Below are 20,945 nucleotides of genomic sequence, written 5' to 3' on the forward strand. Positions count from 1 at the left end.
TGCTTTAGACTAGAAAAAAGTTAAATACTTCCGTTTTCCCTAATCACCTTAGACAGAGCAGGGCCAAGTGATATGTTATCTTAGCAGAATATTATTTATGTAATAGATGACAATGATTACTTCTAGCTTTTTGTTACAAACTGGCAGAAAGACTTCTATTATTACTAGTAAATGTCTAAAGTGATTTCATTGCCTATGTGCAAAGTATTTTCATGATTCTGATATATGATGAACAAGGCTTAAATATCAGTCTGTGAACCATGGTCAAAAGTTTGTGTACTCTCTGTATACATGGTCAGATACAAAGAGCAATAGGATTTGAAAAAGATAGATAGGTTCACTACCTTGTAGAGTTTGAGAATTTAGAAGATAGTGGGATTTTGCACTTAGATCCACTGAAAAAAACTGCAGTAATAAAGAACAAGTTCACTGTGCTTACTGTGAATATCACTGCTGCTTGCTACCCACACTTTTTAGGTAGATCAGCTCCTCGTTTCACACTGTGTCACTTAAACCCATGGTAAACTGATGGGTATGAAACTTCTGAAATTCAGTAGATTTAAATGTCACTTTCTTTTCATCCAATACCTAGTTCTTCCATTAATGTCGTATTCACCCTTCTGACTCATAATCTCAAGCCCTTCCTTTTTTATTGCCTTTCCAACTGAATTACTCCATACTGCTGGTTCCTCTGTAATACCGCATTATCTGCTACTCTTGTCTTATTTCATAGCCATTGCCATAGCTGGAAACTTCATTGTTTCACATATGGAGCATGACAGTAATCTCTTACCTACTTTCTCTTTCCAATCCTACATATTTTTGTTTTTAGATAAACATCATTGAAACACCTTCCTGATCTCATCAAGACTGAACTTTGAATATAGTAAAAAAAAAAAAATGAAATTCAGACTCCTTTGTTAAGCTTTCAGCAGTTGTGGTGTTGTTCAGTGTGGCCCCATCTGCATTTCAGCTTTTCCTTCCCATGTAACAATTATGGCCTGTGTTCTAGATAAAGTGAATTACTCCCTGTTCCTAATTCACACCGTGTATTTTCTTGGATTTTGATTTTACCTCATGTTATTCTCTTTATTTGGAATTCCTACTTCTCCATTCCACGACCCATGAGAAATTCTGCCTCCTTCAGAAAGCCTTCCTGCCCCTGTGTCTGTTCCCTTTTATTATACCGGGTGAGAGAAAAAATGTATGAAGAGCTTACAGTTCCCCCATTATAACCCAAAAGCCTGTCATATTATACTTTGCATCATAGATATTTACATATGCCTCTTTTTCTGCATTTTAACAACTTAAACATCAAATAAATATTAATCCTTGTACTGTTGTAATGTTACTTGTGTTTCCTATTGTTGGACACTTGCATATAGTAAATGAAATAATGAAAGATGAGGATGAAACATGGCTCTGAGGTTCAAATGAGATAATGTTTACAAAAAATTTAGGACAGTTTCTGGTATGCAAGTGCTGTATAAATTGAACTCTTATTAGTTATGATGAAACTCGAGTTCAGATCTGCTCTGGGAAAGGTCTGGAAAAGTAAGTGTCTTTGTTACTTTACTTAATGGTAAGCTCCTTTAATCTTAGCATTATTTCACTATTAACGTGACTACAGATTCAACTATTTTATTGAGATAAGTATAGTTAGTAAATAATTATTTTAAAATAATAGCTCATTCCTTTTTCCCAGAAGATGAAATGTTAATACCAAATGAAATACTAAAGATATTTCATGATATGCAAAAAATTGCCACATTATTGCTGTTGTTTTATATACATACATACATGTATATATATGTATCTTCATATATATATAAATATATGGAATTTACCTTGTGGTAGAGTATGTGTGTGTATATATTATATATGTGTATATATACACATATATAATATACACACACGTAGAGAATATATATGCATATTTCCTAGGCTGTAGAAGTCCCATGGTTTTTATGTCTGAGGTTAAACTTCTTATGTTCTTGCCTTTGAACATTTTGATCCATTATTTAATATAGTTTAGTTCAGTTCACATAGGGTAATTTTATATCTAATTAACTCATTCATCTTTTCCCTGTTTTAAGTTTTCAAAGGGAAATGTGGTTTGGGAAATGCATTTTTAAGACTCTTAGAACTGTTCTACAAGAATCCATGGTAAACTGCTATTTCTGAGTCAGATTTTTTAATGCATAATTTAGAAGGTAGCTATAAGAGAGTTCTTTAAAGGCTTTGTATCTAGCAGACAGAATGCTACCTGATTATTTCATACATAACTTCACACAGGGAATATGTTGCTCTTGAGAGTTTGGGAATGACTTCGTTTCCTTATGTTCTTTTTGTTGTATGAAATTACAAAAAGAACATTAGTTACCTTGTAGTCGTTAGCTAATTATCAATGATTAAGGAAAAAGACTGGTTTTTATTTTTGTTTTTGAGGGGGTTGCCTCTTGGAAAATGGGTCAACACAGAGGGGATATTAGAGTCCAAGAACCTTTCAAATACAGGTGAAATTATTCTGTTTTGGAATAAAATTAAGACAAGTTGTTCACCATTAGAGGTGAATTTGTGTTATTTCTATCTTTAGGGTAAGGTGAAATACATAAAGGTCATAAATACCTGAAAAGTTCCACAGTAAGACAACTATGAAGGCTGTGTCATCAGCTATTACCTGCTTTGTTGTTAAGTAATTGGTTTATCGTCTTCCAAGAAGATTTGGAGATTGACCTGGACAATGAAGGGAGTGAAAAATTTCCCAGTCAAGAGAAATACGTGATTCAGAAAATGTAACATGTTTGGTCAATAATGAATAAATCTGTATGTGTAGATAATGCAATTATCCAAGAGGCTAGAAAGGTAGATTGGTATAAAATGTGGGAAGTCCCAAATGTTAGGCTAAAGTGTATGGTGGTGTTTGGTCGTCATTCTCTCTTATTCATAGTCTTATATTCCTTTCTTTCCTTTTTTTTTTTTTTTTTTTTTTGAGACAGAGTCTACCTCTGTTGCCCAGGCTGGAGTGCAGTGGCGCCATCTTGGCTCACTGCAACCTCCGCCATGTGCCTTAGCCCCTGGAGTAGATGGGATTACAGTCATGAGCTACCACACGTGGTTAATTTTTCAGTTTTAATAGAGAGGGGTTTTGCCATGTTGCCCAAGCTGGTCTCCAACTCCTGGCCTCAAGCGATCTACCCACCTCGGCCTCCTAAAGTGCTGGGATTTTAGGCGTAAGCTACCGTACCAAGCCCGTGGTTGTATATTCTTATTCATTTGCTTCCTCCCTGTTTTCATCCTCCTTTTCCCTCCTACCTCCTCCCTCTCCCTCTCCCTCCTCCTCTCCTTTTTCTCCCTCTCCTTCCTCCCTCCTTTCTCTTTCCTCTACCCCCTTGGAAATTTTCACCTAATAAAGAGTAATGAGAATCATATGCAGAAATAGGGGAACCATATTGAGGAATGAGTGATAAAATCAGTTCAGTTTTAGTTTGAGGTCGTTGTGAGATGCCTGAAAGCAAAGGCTTGGCCTTCAGTTGGAAGTGCAAAGCTGGAACTCAAGGAGAGAGGCCCAACTGTGTGCTGACGTGTAACATTGCATTGAGAAATTACTGCAGACACTGAGGCCTAGAACAGCTGAGGACAGAGCTCATGTGTTTGTGGGCTGAGAGTGTAGGGAGCCAGCAAGGAAAACAGCAGAAATGATCACAGTCAGTTGGGTAGAGTTATGCTCTATCTTTTTTGTAAATAATTTTTGATTCAAGTGATGGTAGAGGATTGACACTTATTGATAAGGTAAATTAATTTGCTAATAAATACTTAATAAAGCTTTTGACCAGTGTTTTGAGGCCGAGGTGCAAAATATATGCATATTTGGCATTTCCAAATGAAACACCGGGCTGCTAGATGTGGTAAGCAAGAAAGTGTTAGGAAGTGTGTTCTTTTGGAATCAGCATTAGATTTGTACTGATTATTTATTGTAATGTATTGTCTGTAAATCATTAGATTTACAGATGATGTAAATACAGTGGACCAGCTAGGAATTAATCTCAGGGAGGACACCAAATTTACATAACATCATAAACCCTAGTCGACTTATATTTTCACAATAAAGGATAAAGATAAATATTATAAGAAAATAACAATGCAAGTCACTCGAAAAGAGTATGACATAATTGGTGTGGGGACTAAGGGAAAAAACTAATTGATTTTTTTTCAGTAGGAGAAGGAAGAGTGCAATTAACTAGGATTAACATATACAAAGATATCATTATGGAAAAACACAGTTATTAATCCCTCTTTTCAGTGATTGACAATATTAATATAAGGACATTTATCTTGATTCTAGAAAACAGATTTATTAGAGAGGGCAATGATGCTAAACAGTGCTGTGAAAAACATTTTTAAAAGATATTTTTTCTTTAAGATATAAGTAAATTTAATGAATTCAAGTTTTTGATGTTCATAGTTTTTAAAGTACTAGAAGAGCAATATAATAAGTTGTAAAACAAAAAAAAGCTGTTGGGTAAAACTTCTTGAAGTTATTTTATGCTATATTTAACATTTTCTTAATTGTAGGATAGTTGGCTTCCAGCACAGGCTTCCGGTTCTCCCTAGGACTTCTGCAAAGGGAGATTTACTGATCTCGAAGACCTTCCTATTTCCCAGAGCCGCTCCCATGCAACAGGAGAATAACTGGGCAAGGAGAGCCTAGGGTTTGATATTTGTAAGGCAAGATTAATAGACTATTATAATAGGTCATTAATTTCTCTCTCTCTCTCTCTTTTTTTTTTTTTTGAGATGGAGTCTCACTCTGCCTCCCAGGCTGGAGTGCAGTAATGTGACGTAAACTCACTGCAACCTCTGCCTCCTGGGTTCAAGCAATTCTCCTGCCTCAGCCTCTGGAGTAGCTGGTTACAGGTGCCTTCCACCACGCCTGGCTAATTTTTGTATTTTTAGTAGAGATCGGGTTTCACCATGTTGGCCAGGCTGGTCTCGAACTCCTGACCTCAAGTGATCCACCTGCCTCAGCTTCCCAAAGTACTGGGATTGCAGGCGTGAGCCACCATGGCTGGCCTCAATTTCTCCATTTTTAATATTCCTATCTTTGCAAATCTATGCTGATACTGTCAATCCAGAAAAACATTTTTCTCATGATTGAATACCCATAATGATAATCTGTTTTACTTACTATTTTTACTTTTTTAATATAAAATATGAACTCCTGGAGAGCCACAACTTTAGTAGTTACTGAAAATCCTGCAACAAAGTATGCTGTACTATTGGCATAGAAAACATGTATATAGAATTAATAAAATCGTGCCATTCAGGTTAACATTATTAAGACCCTATATTTTAGTGTTCCTTTACAAAGAATTCAGAAAATCTCTAAGTGTAAGTCTGAAGATGTGTAGGACTGAGGTGACTGTTTTCCCTGGTTTATGTATCAAAAGTCATATGGCCTCTCCTAGAATGAAATAATAGAGGCTTTCATACAGAAGATTCATGGTTCTTTATCTCTTTTCAATTAATCACCCTTTTGAGAACCTCAAATAAGCTATGAAATTCAAATAATTCCCCAAGGGAAGAAATACGCATCTCTACAAAATTTTGCTCACAATTTCAATAGTTTTACAGACTTCCAAAGGTCCAATTCAAGAATTCCCTAACCTAGAGAATTCTGAATGTGGAAACAGCAATCCCTGTGTAATGAACAGGAGGAACATACAAGCATATTTTCTGTACTAAATATTTGTCAAATATTTTGATAATTGAAGTGACAAAATTATCTGTATAATAGAAACTAGAAGCATTGCAGACAATAAAGATACATTAGGTATCTGTTATGATCAAGGATGAATGACCCTTTCAAAAAGACCTGTAAAATATTATCTTCCAGGAAAGGACATCTGTGAGGAAAGTAATCTATTGTTAAATAAAATGTTGAAATCAGAAGTTAAAAGAAAATGACATTTAAAAGGTGAAATTGCTGTGGCAGAGTGAAGCCTTACATCTGACCTCTATTACAAACCCCAGAGTTCACATATTCTTACTTTATTTATCTCACAGCCTAAATCCAGCACTAGGATTTAGTGAGTCAACAATATATTTTTTAATTTTTTAATTTTTTTTTATTTTTTAGGGAACAGCATGGAAACATTTTAAATTATAGTGCCCTAGATCTAAATTTTGTCCATTCAGGCTTTTATTTAATTCTTCTCCCCTTCCCTTCTTTCTCTCTCTCTCTCTCTCACTCTCTCTCTCTCTCTCTCTCTGTCTCTGTGTGTGTGGGGGGGGTGTGCACGCACAACCACTTATTTAAATTCTACTGATGGTTCAGTAAAGAAAGATAATTATTTTCACTGTGACAGTTTGCAGCCATACTGGCAAATTGAAATAGTGCTTGAAGTGGCTAGAGAAACACTGTAATGTACACGTACACCCAAAGAAAGAGAGGGGGTGCAGAAGAGGGAAAGGGAGAGAAAGACCTGATCAGGGACTCATAATACCTGAAAATCCCTGCATACTGGTCTGCCTAGGTCTCAACTATGTGGTTCTAGGTTTCGCTCTACATGACTCTAGGTGGATTGGATGTGGACTGTGAGGGAGAGAGATGTCGAAGATGACATGTAGGTTTTGGGCCTGAGCAACTGGTAGAGAGGCATGGCATTTATCACATGGCATTACTCATGAATGATTGGAGTAGGAAGCTGAAAATCGAGATTCTATTCTGCACTTGTTAATTTCAGTGTGCCTTGTCTTCACATAAGCTGAAACTCAAGTAGACAATGGGAAATGTAAGTCCGGAACTCCTGCAAGGGGTTTGTGCTATAGATAAACACTTGGAAGGTCAGTGACTAGATGCTGCTTATGATCATAGGCTTTGAGGAGAGCATCCAGGCAGTGAATATTTAGATTGAGAAAAAGTCAGAGTCCCCAGACCTGAAGTCTTCAATGTTTATGAGTGCTCAAGAGACCACATCTCCAGTTTCCTAATGACAATTAAAAGAAAATCATATTTGGCTTAGTATAATTTATTTTGAAGTATTTTGTAAAATGGAGTACATCATTATTAAAGCTAACCAACTGGGGACTGACTGGAGGGAGGTGGGTGTGGGTATAAAAGGGCATCATGAGAATTCATTGTGGTGTAAGAACTGTGGAGTGTCTTGATGGTGGTTATTCGTGGACCTATGTAAGTAATAAATTGTGGAGAGCTGAACGCACACACAAGGGAGCACACATAAAACTGAGGAAATGTGAATTAGATGGGTGATTACATCGCCAAAGTCGGGATCCTGGTTGTGATAGAATACTGTAGTTTTATAAGGTGCCTTCATTAGGGAAAACTGAGAAAAGCGTATAATGGATATTTTTCTACTTTTTACAATTATATGTGAATCAAAATTGCCTCCATTGAAGAAGTCTGCCTTTAGGAAAATGCTCATAACAATTATATAAAGTTTCAGTTAAATAAATTATGTTGAAAATAAGTTAAAAAAGCTCAAAACTCAAAAGAAAACATGCAATATTAAACTAAGATTCTCACATGTAAAAAAGAAAGTTAACCAACTAATTTACCCCCTTCAATTCTAACATTACATAAAATGAGGATAACTGATTAAATTTTTATCCATTGCCTTCATTAGCTTTTTCCTTTTTTGGTGAACATGTTGCTTGGAAGTATGCTTTTCCAATTTCACAAAATGACACCAGCAGTCACTAAAGTTAGTACCATTTGGCCTCTGAAAATTTAGGTTTATGAAGAGAAGGCTACTAAAAGACTAGGACTTAGGGTTCAAAGTGGCAGACTAGAGGATCTAGTGTGCACTGCTCTCATGGAGAGGAAACAGTGATGAGTAAACATGGACTCTCTTAAGTGGATCATCTAAGAAACCACGTCAGGATGCATCAAGGGAGCAATGGGACATGGAGAACAGAGAAGATCGAAGCTGGGCAGCCACCTGCCTGGGGCCAGCATGGAGCCAGGAGAAGCTCCTCAACACAGGGAAAGAATTAGTGAGTGAGAGTCCTCAGGGGATCCACACTTCCCATAGTGACCTGTGCAATCCTGGGAATGTGAAAACCCCATGACTCCCTTGGGCCTCTAGACTGATACAGAGAGCTACCCTGAGTTTTTGCAGAGGCAACACTCAAGTCCCTGGGGACCCCCACAGACCTTGGACTCTGGAGCAGCCTGGTTGGTACCAGGTGCCATGGCCCTGACAGAGGCTTCAGTCATGGTGCTGGAGATGGTCAGATTGCTCTACTCATTCTTGACAGAAAACCTGCTAAACCCTTGTGGTTTACCAGAGCTTTGTGTTCCCCCAGGGAGCACTTGGATGGTGGATTGGGTGACTCCACTCATCCTGCTCGTAACTGGATAGGATTCAGCTTCACCCTGCTCCTAACTTGGGCAGAGCCACAAGCAGGGGGTGGGGAGGATGCCCTCCCTCTCAGGATACTAAAAAGGGTGGGATCCCTGGACTCTCAGGACGTCGGGGGAACAGGGCATGCCTTCCTCTGAAGGGCTTTCCGGGAAGGGTATAGCCTGTCTGCCAGCCACAGTCTCTGCCTTAGGGAGCTCTGTAGACCAGAACACCTAAGAAAGAAAATGTGAACGTGGTGCCAGTGATCAAAAGGGGCTCCTGCAAGGCCTACAGGCAGACCTGGTGAGGTTGTCAGCTCTCTCTTCCCTGACCACAGAGTACTACTGTGCGTATGCCAGAATACAAAAGAGCTACGTGGCTGAGTAAGAGGCTATCCGCTGGCCACCACTCTTAAGGAGCACCTACTGGATTATGGCCCAAATGAAACACCAAAAATATTATGCCAGCATACAGCACCTGTGAAACCTAAGGCAAAAATCCAGACATAAATAAAGATTATGTACAGACCCTTGGCTCTCTGCATGCACCCAGAAATGGAGCCAACTGAGTATACTCAACTTATGTCACAGTTAAAGTAACATCAGCCCTCACACATGAAAAAGAATCAGTGCAAGAAACGCTGGCAATTCAAAAAGGCAGAGTGTCTCTTTATGCTGAAACAAACACATTAACCCATCAGCAATAGTTCTTAACCAGATTGTAATGACTCTACTGGACAGACAGAGAATTCAGAATCTGGGTGGCAGCAAAGCTTACCAAGATCCAGGAAAAAGTTGAAACCCAATCCAAGGCATTCAAGGAATTTCATAAAATAGCCCAAGAGCTAAAACACAAAATAGCCATTTTAAAGAAGAAATCAACTGAACTTCTTCAATTGAAGAATTTGCTTCCAGAATTTCATAATAGGCCAGACACAGTGGCTCATGCTTGTAATCCCAGCACTTAGGGAGACTAAGGCAAGAGTTCGAGGTCCATGAGTTTGACGACAAGGACCTCAAGGCCCATGAGTTTGAGGTCAGCCTCCCATTCTCTACAAATATTGGCCACGTGTGGTGGTGCGCAGTTATAGTCCCAACTACTTGGGAAGCTGAGGTAAGAGGATCACTTGAATCAGGGAGGTCTAGGCTGCAGTGAGCTGTGATCATGCCACTGCTCTCTAACCTTGGCCACAGAGTGAGATCCTGTCTCAGGAAAACAAAAACAAAAACCAAACAAAATTTCATAATGCAGTCAGAAGCGTTACAACAGAATAGTGCAAACTGAGGAAGGAATCTCAGAGCTTAACGACCAGTTCTTCAAGTCAACTTTGTCTGACAAGAAGAAAAAAAATAAACATTTTTTTAAAAATAAAACCCTTGAGAAACATGAGTTTATATGAAGACACCAAATCTACAACTCATTGGCGTTCCTGACAGAGGAAAGAGAGTAAGCAACTTGGAAAACATTTGAGGGTACAGTCCATGGAAAATTCCCCCATCTCACAAGAGAGTTGGACATACTAATTTAAGAAATACAGAGAATTCTGACAAGATAGTATACAAGATGACCAACCCCAAGGCACATAGCTGTCAGATTCACCAAGTTCAATAACAAAAACAAATCTTAAAGACAGGCCAAGTGTGGTGTCTTACACCTGTAATCCTAGCACTTTGGGATGCCCAGGAGGCAGATCACATCAGGTCAGGAGTTCAAGACCAGCCTGGTCAACATGGTGAAACCTTGTCTTTACTAAAAATACAAAAATTAGCTTGGCATGGTGATTTGCACCTGTAATCCCAGCTACTTGGGAAGCTGAGGCAGGAGAATTGCTTGAACCTGGGAGGCGGAGGTTGCAGTGAGCTTACATTGCACCACTGCACTCCAGCCTGGGCAACAGAGTGAGACTCCATCTCAGAAAAAAAAAAAAAAAAAAAGACACCTCTGGTGGAAACCTTATGAGCCAGAAGAGGATAGAGGCCTGTTTTCAGCTTTCTTAAAGAAAAGAAATTCAAACCAATAAATTCATATCCTGCCAAACTAAGCTTCCTAAGTGAAGGAGAAATAAAATACTTCCCAGATAAGCAAGTACTAAAGGAATTCGTTAACACTAGACTACCCTCACAAGAGGTCCTTAAGGGAGTGCTAAACATGGAAATGAAACACCAAAACCTGCTACCACAAAAACATACTTAAGCACAGAGCTCACAGACAACATAAGACATTTACACAGTCAAGTCTACAAAACAACCAGCTAACAAAATAACAGGATCAAAATCTCACATATCAATACTATCCCTGAATGTAAATGGTCTCAAAACCCCAGTTAAATGGCGTAGAGCGGCAAGCTAGATAAAAAAGACAAGAACCAACTGTCTGTTGTCTGCAAGAGAGTCACCTCATGTGTAATAATACCACAGGCTCAAAGAGGCAGAGAAAGATCTGTCATGCAAAAGGAAAACAAACAAACAAAAAATGTAAAAGCTGCTATTCTCATATCAGATAGATTTTAAACCAATAACAATCAGGAAGGACAAAGAAGGGCATTACAAAATGAAAAAGGGTTCAATTCAACAGGAAGACTTAACTATCCTAAATATATACACGCCCAACACTGGAGCACAAAGACTCATAAAACAGGTTCTTGACCTGTGAAAAAATGTGGTCATATATTAATAGGCAGAGACTTCAACACCCCACTGACAGCATTAGATCATTCAGGCAGAAAACTATCAAATTCCAGAATTAAACTCAACACTTGACCAATTGAACCTAATAGACATCTACAGAATACTCTACCTAACAATCACAGAATATACATTCTTCTCATCTGCACACAGAACATATTCTAAGATTGACACATATGTGGTGATAACACAAGTCTCAATTCAAAAAATTGAAATACTACCAAGTACTCTTTTGGACCACAAGGCAATAAAAGTGGAAATCAATACCAAGAAGATCTCTCAGACCTACATAAAACATGGAAATTAAACAACTTTCTCCTGAATAAATCCTGGGTGAACAATGAAATTAAGACAGAAATCAAAAACTTGCTTAAAAGTAAGGAAAATAGAGACAGAACTAACGAAAATCTTTGGGATGCAGCTAAAGCAGTGTTAAAAGGAAAGTTTACAGTGCTAAACACCTTCATCAAGGAGTTAGAAATATTTCAAATTAACAACCTAACATTACACATGGAGGAATTACGAAAACATCCAACCCCAAAGCTAGCAGAAGAAATAACTAAAATCAGCAAAGAACTGAATGAAATTGAGATGCAAAAGTTCATGCAAAAAATTAATGAAACCAAGAGTTGGTTTTTTGAAATCATAAACAGGATTGATAGACTGCTAGCTAGATTAACAAAAGAAAAAGGATCCAAACAAGTGTAACCAGAAATGACAAAGATGGCATTACAGAAGATCTCAAAGAAATATTAAAAAAAAGATCCTCAGAGACAATTTTGAAAACCTTTGTATATGCAGAATAGAAAATCTGGAGGAAATGCATAAATTACTGGAAACACACAACCTCCCAAGATTGAACCAGGCAGGAAGTGAAAACCTGAACAGATCAATAACAAATGCTGAAATTGAATCAGTAATTTAAAAATTGCAAACCAAAAAGAGCCCTGGAACAGTAGCTTCGTAACTCAGCATTCATAGCTGAATTCTATCAGATGTACAAAGAAGAACTGATACTGATCCTCCTGAAGCTGTTTTTTAAAAATCTTCCTTAACTTATTCTACAAAGCCAGCATCATCTTGATACTAAAATCTGGAAGAGACACAATGAAATAAGAAATCTGTAGACCAATGTCCCTAATGAATATAGTCACAAAACTCCTCAGTACAATACTAGCAAACAGAATCCAGCTGCATAGCAAAAAGTTAATTCACCACAATCAAGCAGTATTCCTGGGATGCAAGGATGGCTCAACATGAGCAAATCAACAAATATGATTCACCTCATAAACAGAACCAAAATTAAAAACCACATAATGTCAATAGATGCAGAAAAAGCCTTCAATGAAGTCCAATTTTCCTTTATGATAAAAACCCTCAACAGGCTAGGCATTGAAGAAACGTATCATAAAAATAAGAGCCATCTATGGCAGACACACAGCCAGTATCATACTGGATACAGAAAAGCTGGAATTATTCCCCGTGAGAACTGGAACATGACAAGAATGCCCATTCACATCACTCCTGTTCAACATAGTACTAGAAGCCTAGCCAGAGAAATCAGGCAATAGAAAGAAAGAAAAGGCGTCCATATAGGAAAAGAGGATGTAAAATTATCTTTCTTTGTTAATGATATTCTATATATAGAAAACCCTAAAGACTGCCAAAAGGCTTCTTGAACTGATAAATGACCTCAGTAAAGTTTCAAAGTATAAAATCAACATACAAAAATCAATGGCATTTCTATACACCAGTAAAATTCTAGCTGAGAGCCAAATCAAGAACACAATCCCATTTACAATAGACAAACACACCAAACAAAAAACCCTAGGAATAAAACTAACCAAGGAGGTGAAAGATCTCTATAGGCAGAGCTACACAATACTGCTTAGAAAATGACAAATATAAATAAGTGGGAAAATATTCTATATTCGTGGAATGGAAAAATCAGTATCATCATACTGCCCAAAGCAATTTGTAGAATCAGTGCTATCCCTATCAAAATAGCAACACGATTTTTCACAGAGTTAGAAAAAAATCTATTCTAAAATTCACATGGAACCTAAAAGCTCAAATAGGCAAAACAATCCTAAGCAAAAAGAGCAAAGCCAGAGACATCACACTACCCAACTTCAAAGTATACTATAAAGCTAAAGTAACCAAAACAGCATCATACTAGTACAAACACAGACACATAGACAAATGGAACAGCGTAGTGAACTCAGAAATGCGCACCTACAACTATCTGATCTTTGATAAAATCAACAAAAATAAGCCATGGGGAAAGGACTCCCTCTTCAATAAATGGTGCTGGAATAACTGGCTAGGCATATGTAGAAGACTGAAATTAGACCCCTACCTTTCATCATATACAAAAATTAACTCAGGGTGGACTAAAGACTTAAATGTAAGACTTCAAAGTATAAAAATTCTAAAAGAAATACTACAAAATACCCTTCTTGATATCAGCTTTGGCAAATAACTTATGGCTAAGTCGACAAAAGCAATTGCAATGAAAACAAAAATTGACAAGTGGGACCTAATTAATCTAAAGAGATTGTGCACAGCAAAAGAAATAACCAACAGTCAACCAACAGCCTACAGAATGGGAGAGAATATTTGCAAACTATGCATCTGACGAAGATCTAATATACAGATATCTACAAGAAACTTAAGCAAAATCAATCCAATTAAAAAATGGGCAAAGGACATGATCAGACACTTCTCAAAAGATGTACAGTGGCCAAAAAACATGAGCAAATGCTCAACATCACTAATCATCAGAGAAATGCAAATCAAAGCCACAATGAGATAGATACCATCTCATAGCAGTCAGAATGGCTATTATCAAAAAGTCAAAAGAAAAACAAAACAAAAAACCAACAGATGCTGGTGAGGCTGCAGAGAAAAGCAATGTTTATATTCTGTGGGTAGTAATCCAAATTACTTTAGCCACTATGGAAAGTAGTTTAAAGATCTCTCAAAGAAGTTAAAACAGAACTACTGTTACACCTAGAAATCCTACTACTGGGTATGTACCCAAAGAAAAATAACTCGTTCTGTCAAAAGGACACTTGCACCCATATGGTCATTGACACACTAATGACAATAGCAAAGACCTGGTATTAACATAGGTGTCCATTAATAGGTTGGATAAAGAAAATATTATATAGATACATAAAATATTTTATAATATAAATATATATACACACACACATATATACCATGGATTATTATACAACCCTAAAAAAGAATGAAATCATATTCTTTGTAGCAATGTGGATGCAGCTGGAAGCCATTATCCTAAGCAAATTAACACCTGAACATAAAACCAAACACCACACATTCTCACATGTAAATAAAAGCTAAACATTGAATGCACGTAGATACAAAGATGGGATTAGTACACTGGGGAATGATTGACCGAGGGAAATGTGAGCTGAAAAACTACCTATGGGATACTATGCTCACCACCTGGGTAATGGGACCATCCGTATCCCCAACCTCAACAACATGTAGTATACCCATGTAACAACCCTGCACGTGTACCCCCTTGAATATGAAATTAAAAAAAAAAAAGACAGTGTAGTGCCCCAATGCTCTACATTGTTTTTTGTTTGTTTGTTTTTTGCTTACTTTTTTTTCAGACAAATGTGATCAAGCCACTAATATATTTTTAAAGACAGACCAGGTGCGGTGGCTCATGCCTGTAATTCCAGCACTTAGGAAGGCAGAAGCAGGAGGGTCACTTGAGCCCAGGAGTTCAAGACAAGCCTGGGCAACATAGCGAGAACTCCGTCTCCACAAAAAGAAAAAAATATGTAGTTGTAAATTGTCTCTTACAAACAAAACTACCAAAATTTAGAAATAACTCAAACAATTTCACTTACAATTAAGTAAGTGCTGTTAATCTATAGATATAAATACAAAAAGATGATAGTGTTTCTAGTGAAGTTTGAAAAACTATGGCCTTTTGTTTTAAGATATTAAATGCTGTTTTTGTTGGAGCTGTGAGAAAAAATATAATTCCTTTATATGCAAGTAACTTTTTTATTTCTTTTGAAGAAATATGTATCAGCATTTAAGTAAAGACCATAATATATTTCATATTACATTTAGTGCATTTGAGGTATTGTTATAGTTTCAGTGTTCTTATGGTTTAATTTTTAGGAGCTTGGAATGAGAGATTTCAGTTAACCTGGAACATGTACTTATTGCATATTACTTTTCTTCATAATTACATTAGTTTTTTTTTTTTTTTTTTTGAGACAGAGTTTGGTTCTTGTTGCCCAGGCTGAAGTACAGTGGTGTGGTCTCCGCTCACTGCAACCTGAATGTCCAGGGTTCAAGTGATTCTCCTGCCTCAGCCTCCCAAGTAGCTAGGATTACAGGTGTGTGCCACCACACCAGGCTAATTTTTTTGTATTTTTATTAGAGACAGGGTTTCACCGTGTTGGCCAGGCTGGTCTTGAACTCCTGACTTCAAATGATCCACCCGCCTCGGCCTCCCAAAGTGCTGGAATTACAGGCATGAGCCACCGCACGCGGCCAATTACATTAGTTTTTTTTGTTTTTGTTTTTTTTTTGAGACGGAGTCTTGCTCTGTCGCCCAGGCTGGAGTGCAGTGGCGCGATCTTGGCTCACTGCAAGCTCCGCCTCCCGGGTTCACGCCATTCTCCTGCCTCAGCCTCCCGAGTAGCTGGGACTACAGGCGCCCGCCACCTCGGCCGGCTAATTTTTTTTTTGTAATTTTAGTAGAGACGGGGTTTCACTGTGTTAGCCAGGATGATCTCGACCTCCTGACCTCGTGATCCGCCCGCCTCGGCCTCCCAAAGTGCTGGGATTACAGGCTTGAGCCACCGCGCCCGGTCAACATTAGTTTTTAATTTTAATCATTTTGGTTTTAGACACAGTGAAGAAAAATTTGTTTCTGTTTGTTTTGAATCATATTCATCAGCTTAAGTTTATTAGTTCTATGAGATGACATAGAAAGAAACTCCTTTATAACAACGACTTATTTCAAGAAAATCTTGCCTGTTTTTTTAACTTATTTTAAAATGAAATTGGTTTTTTAAAAATCAACTTGGAAACATATTTTAGACAGATAATCTCAGGCCTTTTGTGTATTTTTTCCCAAGAGAAAATTAACATGCATGTCCTCAATTTAACATTTTGTGTATATCTATAAAGAAAATAAGAAGACTTTCTTCTGTCTCTCTGACCTATTGTTTGTGCTGGAGACAGAGTGATCTTTCCTTTCCAAAGCTTATGTCTGATCACATCACTCCTCCACTTTAAACCTCTCAAGGAAGTCCCCTTGTTGTAGGAACTAACTCCAGATTCCCTAATGTGGCTTGTAAAAAGTAACTTATGAAGTTGCCCTGCTTCTCTCTCCAGTCCTGTCCCTCACCCTGCCTCTTCCAGTATCTCATTCCAAAAGAACCACTGTGTGTGTCCAGTTTTACCTCCTGTCTCCAGACTTTTGGTTTTCTCTTGTAGAAACATCTTCCTCTTTTTTTTTTTTTTTTTTTGACTCTTCATATAAATTGCCTTATCATCATCCTGTTAATCTGGTTTGTTTCTACTTATCTTTTTGAGGACTTTCTTATTTGAGGATGTTTTTAAAAATGTAACCTGGTCAATTTGTTGTTCTTCAAGAAAGGGACAAGTAAACTGTATTCTCTTTAGTGTTTAATGTTATTCTCAATCTTAATCGAATCTTTAGATGGTCCTTTACTAACGTGTATTGTGCGGTCCAGGCTTCTTCATGATGAGAGTGCAAAAGGAGAAAAAACTTAAAAAAATTAACACTTAACATCCTCATTTTAACATTTTTATAAAGGAACTAATAAATATTGAGTGAATGGGTGAAAAGGTATGAGCAAAGTTAAAATAAGTTATAGGAAAAATTAAGGATTAGTTCATAAAGTGAAAATAATTTTCCATGTAAATGGGAGATTTCTTAAAAAAAAAAGAAAGATGAGAGCACACTTTTCTTGTTTTCAGTCAAATTTAGAAGAGGAGAATGGATTTCTAATATGGTGCCAATCCTTAAAAGAATGGAAGGATTTCTTGGCAGTATTAGTCTATTGGTATTAGAATGAGGAGTATATGAAGACTTAAGTGGTAGAAAGTTAGTCAGTCAAAGAGTACTTTTATAGTTTAGTACTAATACAAACATATTATTAAAACAAAGGGAATGTTTTAAAGTACAAAGAAAGAAGTGAAACATTACTCAGTGTCTCATCCTCCAGAAATACATGGTGAGAACTTGAAAGAACAAAACAAGTGGTTCGTATATCTGAAACTATTTAGGACTGACCTAATGATCAAGAAATGCAATTTCCTGATTTTGTGGTTTTCTGAATAAAACCACAATGAGAAACTACCCAATAAATTTATCTGGTCTGCCAATCTAATTAAACAACCTCCTGTATTCTCTTTGTAATAGATATCTGATACAGTCTATTAAACATTTTTGAGTCATTTAATCTTTGTCTTGGTCTGTGGGTCACTGCTATTAAGTAATCACAATATGTGTAACTTCTGTTTTGTTTTTAAGCTGGATAATGCAGACGAACAAGCAGCCCAGATCAGAAGGGAACTTGATGGCCGGCTGCAATTGGCAGATAAAATGGCAAAGGTAAATTATTAACTTGGACATACTGTACCCCGTTCCTTTCTTTACCTAGATTTCTGTGAGCTGAAAAAGTGTTTTGTATAGGTTAAAAATAAGAGCCAGCATAATTTTAACATTTTCTGCTCTACACATAGACCTCTTAATCTCAAATATCTGAATGCATGTTATCTAGATGGAACATATTATTCATTTTACATATTCATCCTTAATATGTGAACTGTTTAATTTTAATGATAACTTTTATAGACTTTTCTTAAAGCAATGCATGAGTTTCTCAAACTGCCAGATCTAGAAGAGTTTTAATGTTGTACTAAGCAAAATATAACCAGGGAGAAAAAACTCCTCCCCACAAAATCATATAATGCATTCCTAAGTATACAGCAGAGTTATTGGCACATAGTGGTTGCAACTGATATTTAATTGAATGACTAAATGCATGGAAAAATATAATTTTAAGTATCTAGTATACAATCTGGCAGATAAAATGTATTTGATACAAGAAATGCATCATAGTGTACTTATTTGTATGATCACTGTGTATCATGAATAGAAATAGATTTCAGACAAAAGCCACGAGTTTTTTCTAGTACTTAAAGTTTTTAGAGAGACTGGAACCCAATTGTCTAAATCATTCTTTAGTGAATTTATTGATTAACTTACTTCAGTAGTATGAAAATTTTAGTTCTTTTCAATGGACTTGCAGTTATAGTGCTGTTGATTGCTTTGAGCATAAGATTCTTTCCCTTTCCTTTCTGTTTAGCAAAAACTTCCAACATTTGATGGATAGTCTCTCTATATCTCTCTCATGACATGTATACAATAAACTGCACACATCTTCATTTTACAGTTTAATGAATGTTTATGCATCCACCCTGTGTAGCCACCTTCCAAATCAAGATAGTGAACTCTTCCAGCATTCAAGAAGTTATATCCCATACTAATTTTAACAATTATTTTTGTAATTCTGCAAAGAAAACTTGTATTTTTAAATATTAATATATATGTTTTTAAAATGCTAATACTGTTTAAACATATATTAAAAAGTAGAGGAAAGGTTGAGAAATTAGAGAGAAACAACAAAATGAGAAAAATTGAGAGAAATTGTGTAACAAGAATGACAGTAAGTTGTAAGAACCAAGCTGGAATTAGATCATGAGGAAGAATCTCTAAATGAATGAAGATACAGTGTGCTATAAATTAGGGGCCAAAGAGTTACATTTGCATAGAGGGCAGTGGTTGAAAGGATAACATGCCTTATTTTTGTCCTCTGGGTTTCTAGAAAGGTTGTATACTTGTATATAGATTTCACCTGAGACTGGACACATTGTCAAATGCAATGCTTTAGAATAAAGTTTAAGTTATTTTCTGGAGAGTTATGGGTCTGGAAGAAAAGCCTCAGACGTATTCTCAGGTTCATGACTGAGAAGAAGGCATGTTCATAAATGCCTGGGCTGAGTCAGAAGAAAGGGTTAGTGATGAACACATGAAGGCTTCTTCTTGAGAAAACCCTGATGGTTTCATCAGAGATGTTGATAGAGTGGAAAAAGCATGGAGAAAGAAGTAAAGCCGATGGGTTTGGCAAAATATACCTCTAAATATAGGATACCTTTTGATGAAAATATTGACATAGCAGATTGAGCGGGTTTAATTGCTTTCCACTTCAAGTTCACCAAAGTGAAGCCATCTTAATGAAATATTTTTAAGGTTAATAACAATTGAATGACCTTGTTGAATTATATTCTGACAATAATCCTACAAACCTTGTAAGGGCAGATGATATCATGAAGTTAATTTCATAGAAGAGGAAATTGAGGCTTAGACAAGATTATTTATTTCACCATGATTAAATAACAAATAAGTGGCTGAGGCAGACGTCAAATCCTGGCCTTGCCTCCAGAGCCTGAGCTCGCTCTCTTACATCCTGCTGCCTCTGCAATCTGATAATTCCAGAAGTGTGGTTGATAAATAGCTATTAGTTGGCATTCAGGAACACCCCCTTCTGTATTTCACAGAACAACGCAATATAATACCAATAAAACTACAGGGCAAAATCTCTGTTTCAAGAGGGATGTTGACTTTAATACTTTAGCCAAGAGGTGATTAGGAAGTAGTGAACAAAATGTGTACAGGGCCAGAAAGACCTGTGACCAAATTCATGATTGCTGTTTTCTAAACATAATAGTAGGCATGTTACTTAACACTTTCGAGCCTCATTTTTTCTATCCACAAATTAATTGAACAAATATTTATTGAACACCAACTATACAGCCAGGTGCTGTCTTAGTTACTTGGGATACATTGGGATAAAATGAGACAAAAATATTTCTGCCAGGCCCTGGTGGAACTTACATTTTATTTGCGATAGTCCCACAATAAGCAGTAAACATGCCATGTAACTGAATTATGGAAGGTGATCATTGTTACTTAGAAAATAGATCAGAAAAAGCAGGATGAAGAATGTAAGAGGGAGGTGTGGGTAGTTACAGTTTTCAGTCAAGTGGTCAGGGCAGGCCAATTCTTGATAGTACAGTCCTTCCAGACACTCAGGCCAAAAAACTTGGAATCATCTTTGACCCCTTTTTCTCATACCTCATGCAACTTACCAGGAAATCCTTTTATCTCTACCTTCACAGTATTTCCAGAATGTGACAGTTGCTGCCATCCTCCACCTTCTAGTGTGGTCCAGTCATCTTTGTCTCTTGTCTGGATCATTGTTCTGTCCTTTTAGTCAGTCTCTTGGATTCTACCCCTGTGATTCCCTATGTTGCTGAGAGAAAAAGAAAAATTCTTAAAATGGCCTGCAAAGTCCTGTGTGATCTGTTCTTTGTTACCCCTCTGACTTTATCCTCCACTAAACTCTTGCCCTTGCTCAATCCACTTTGGCTACGGTGGCCTCCTTGCCTTTCCTTGCCACAGGGCCTTGGCCCTGACTCTTCACCTGTAGTGAACATCCACTGACATTTACATGGCTTGCTCCCTGCTATAGTCAGGTTCTCCAGAGAGACAGAGCCAATGGGAGATTATATCTATATTTTCATGTATCTAGAGCAATATCTAGGTACATATAATAAATATGTATATAATATTTAAAGTGGATGTTATGCATACATACATGTTATGTGTATGTGTGTGTGTGTATATATATATATATATATACACACACACACGTGTGTGGGAGGGGAGGCTAGGGAGAGAGAGAGAGATTGATGGTGTTCAAGGAATTGGCTTCCACAGCTGTGGGCACTGGCAAGTCTA

General features: G+C 37.1%; 1 protein-coding gene across 22 annotated transcripts in view; it reads left to right on the forward strand.

The window, feature by feature from the left end:
• The window catches only part of CADPS2 (calcium dependent secretion activator 2), a 578,042-nt gene that overhangs the window by 231,259 nt on the left and 325,838 nt on the right, over positions 1–20,945 (forward strand). For all 22 annotated transcript variants that reach the window (XM_033192372.1, XM_033192385.1, XM_033192376.1 and 19 more), the window contains exon 4: positions 17,613–17,693. In XM_033192372.1, coding sequence (XP_033048263.1) covers positions 17,613–17,693 — 81 coding nt within the window. The remainder of the gene's footprint in view (positions 1–17,612; positions 17,694–20,945) is intronic.

This window comes from Trachypithecus francoisi, unplaced genomic scaffold (assembly GCF_009764315.1).
Source record: "Trachypithecus francoisi isolate TF-2019V2 unplaced genomic scaffold, Tfra_2.0 Lachesis_group4, whole genome shotgun sequence".
Taxonomy (NCBI): Eukaryota; Metazoa; Chordata; class Mammalia; order Primates; family Cercopithecidae; genus Trachypithecus; species Trachypithecus francoisi.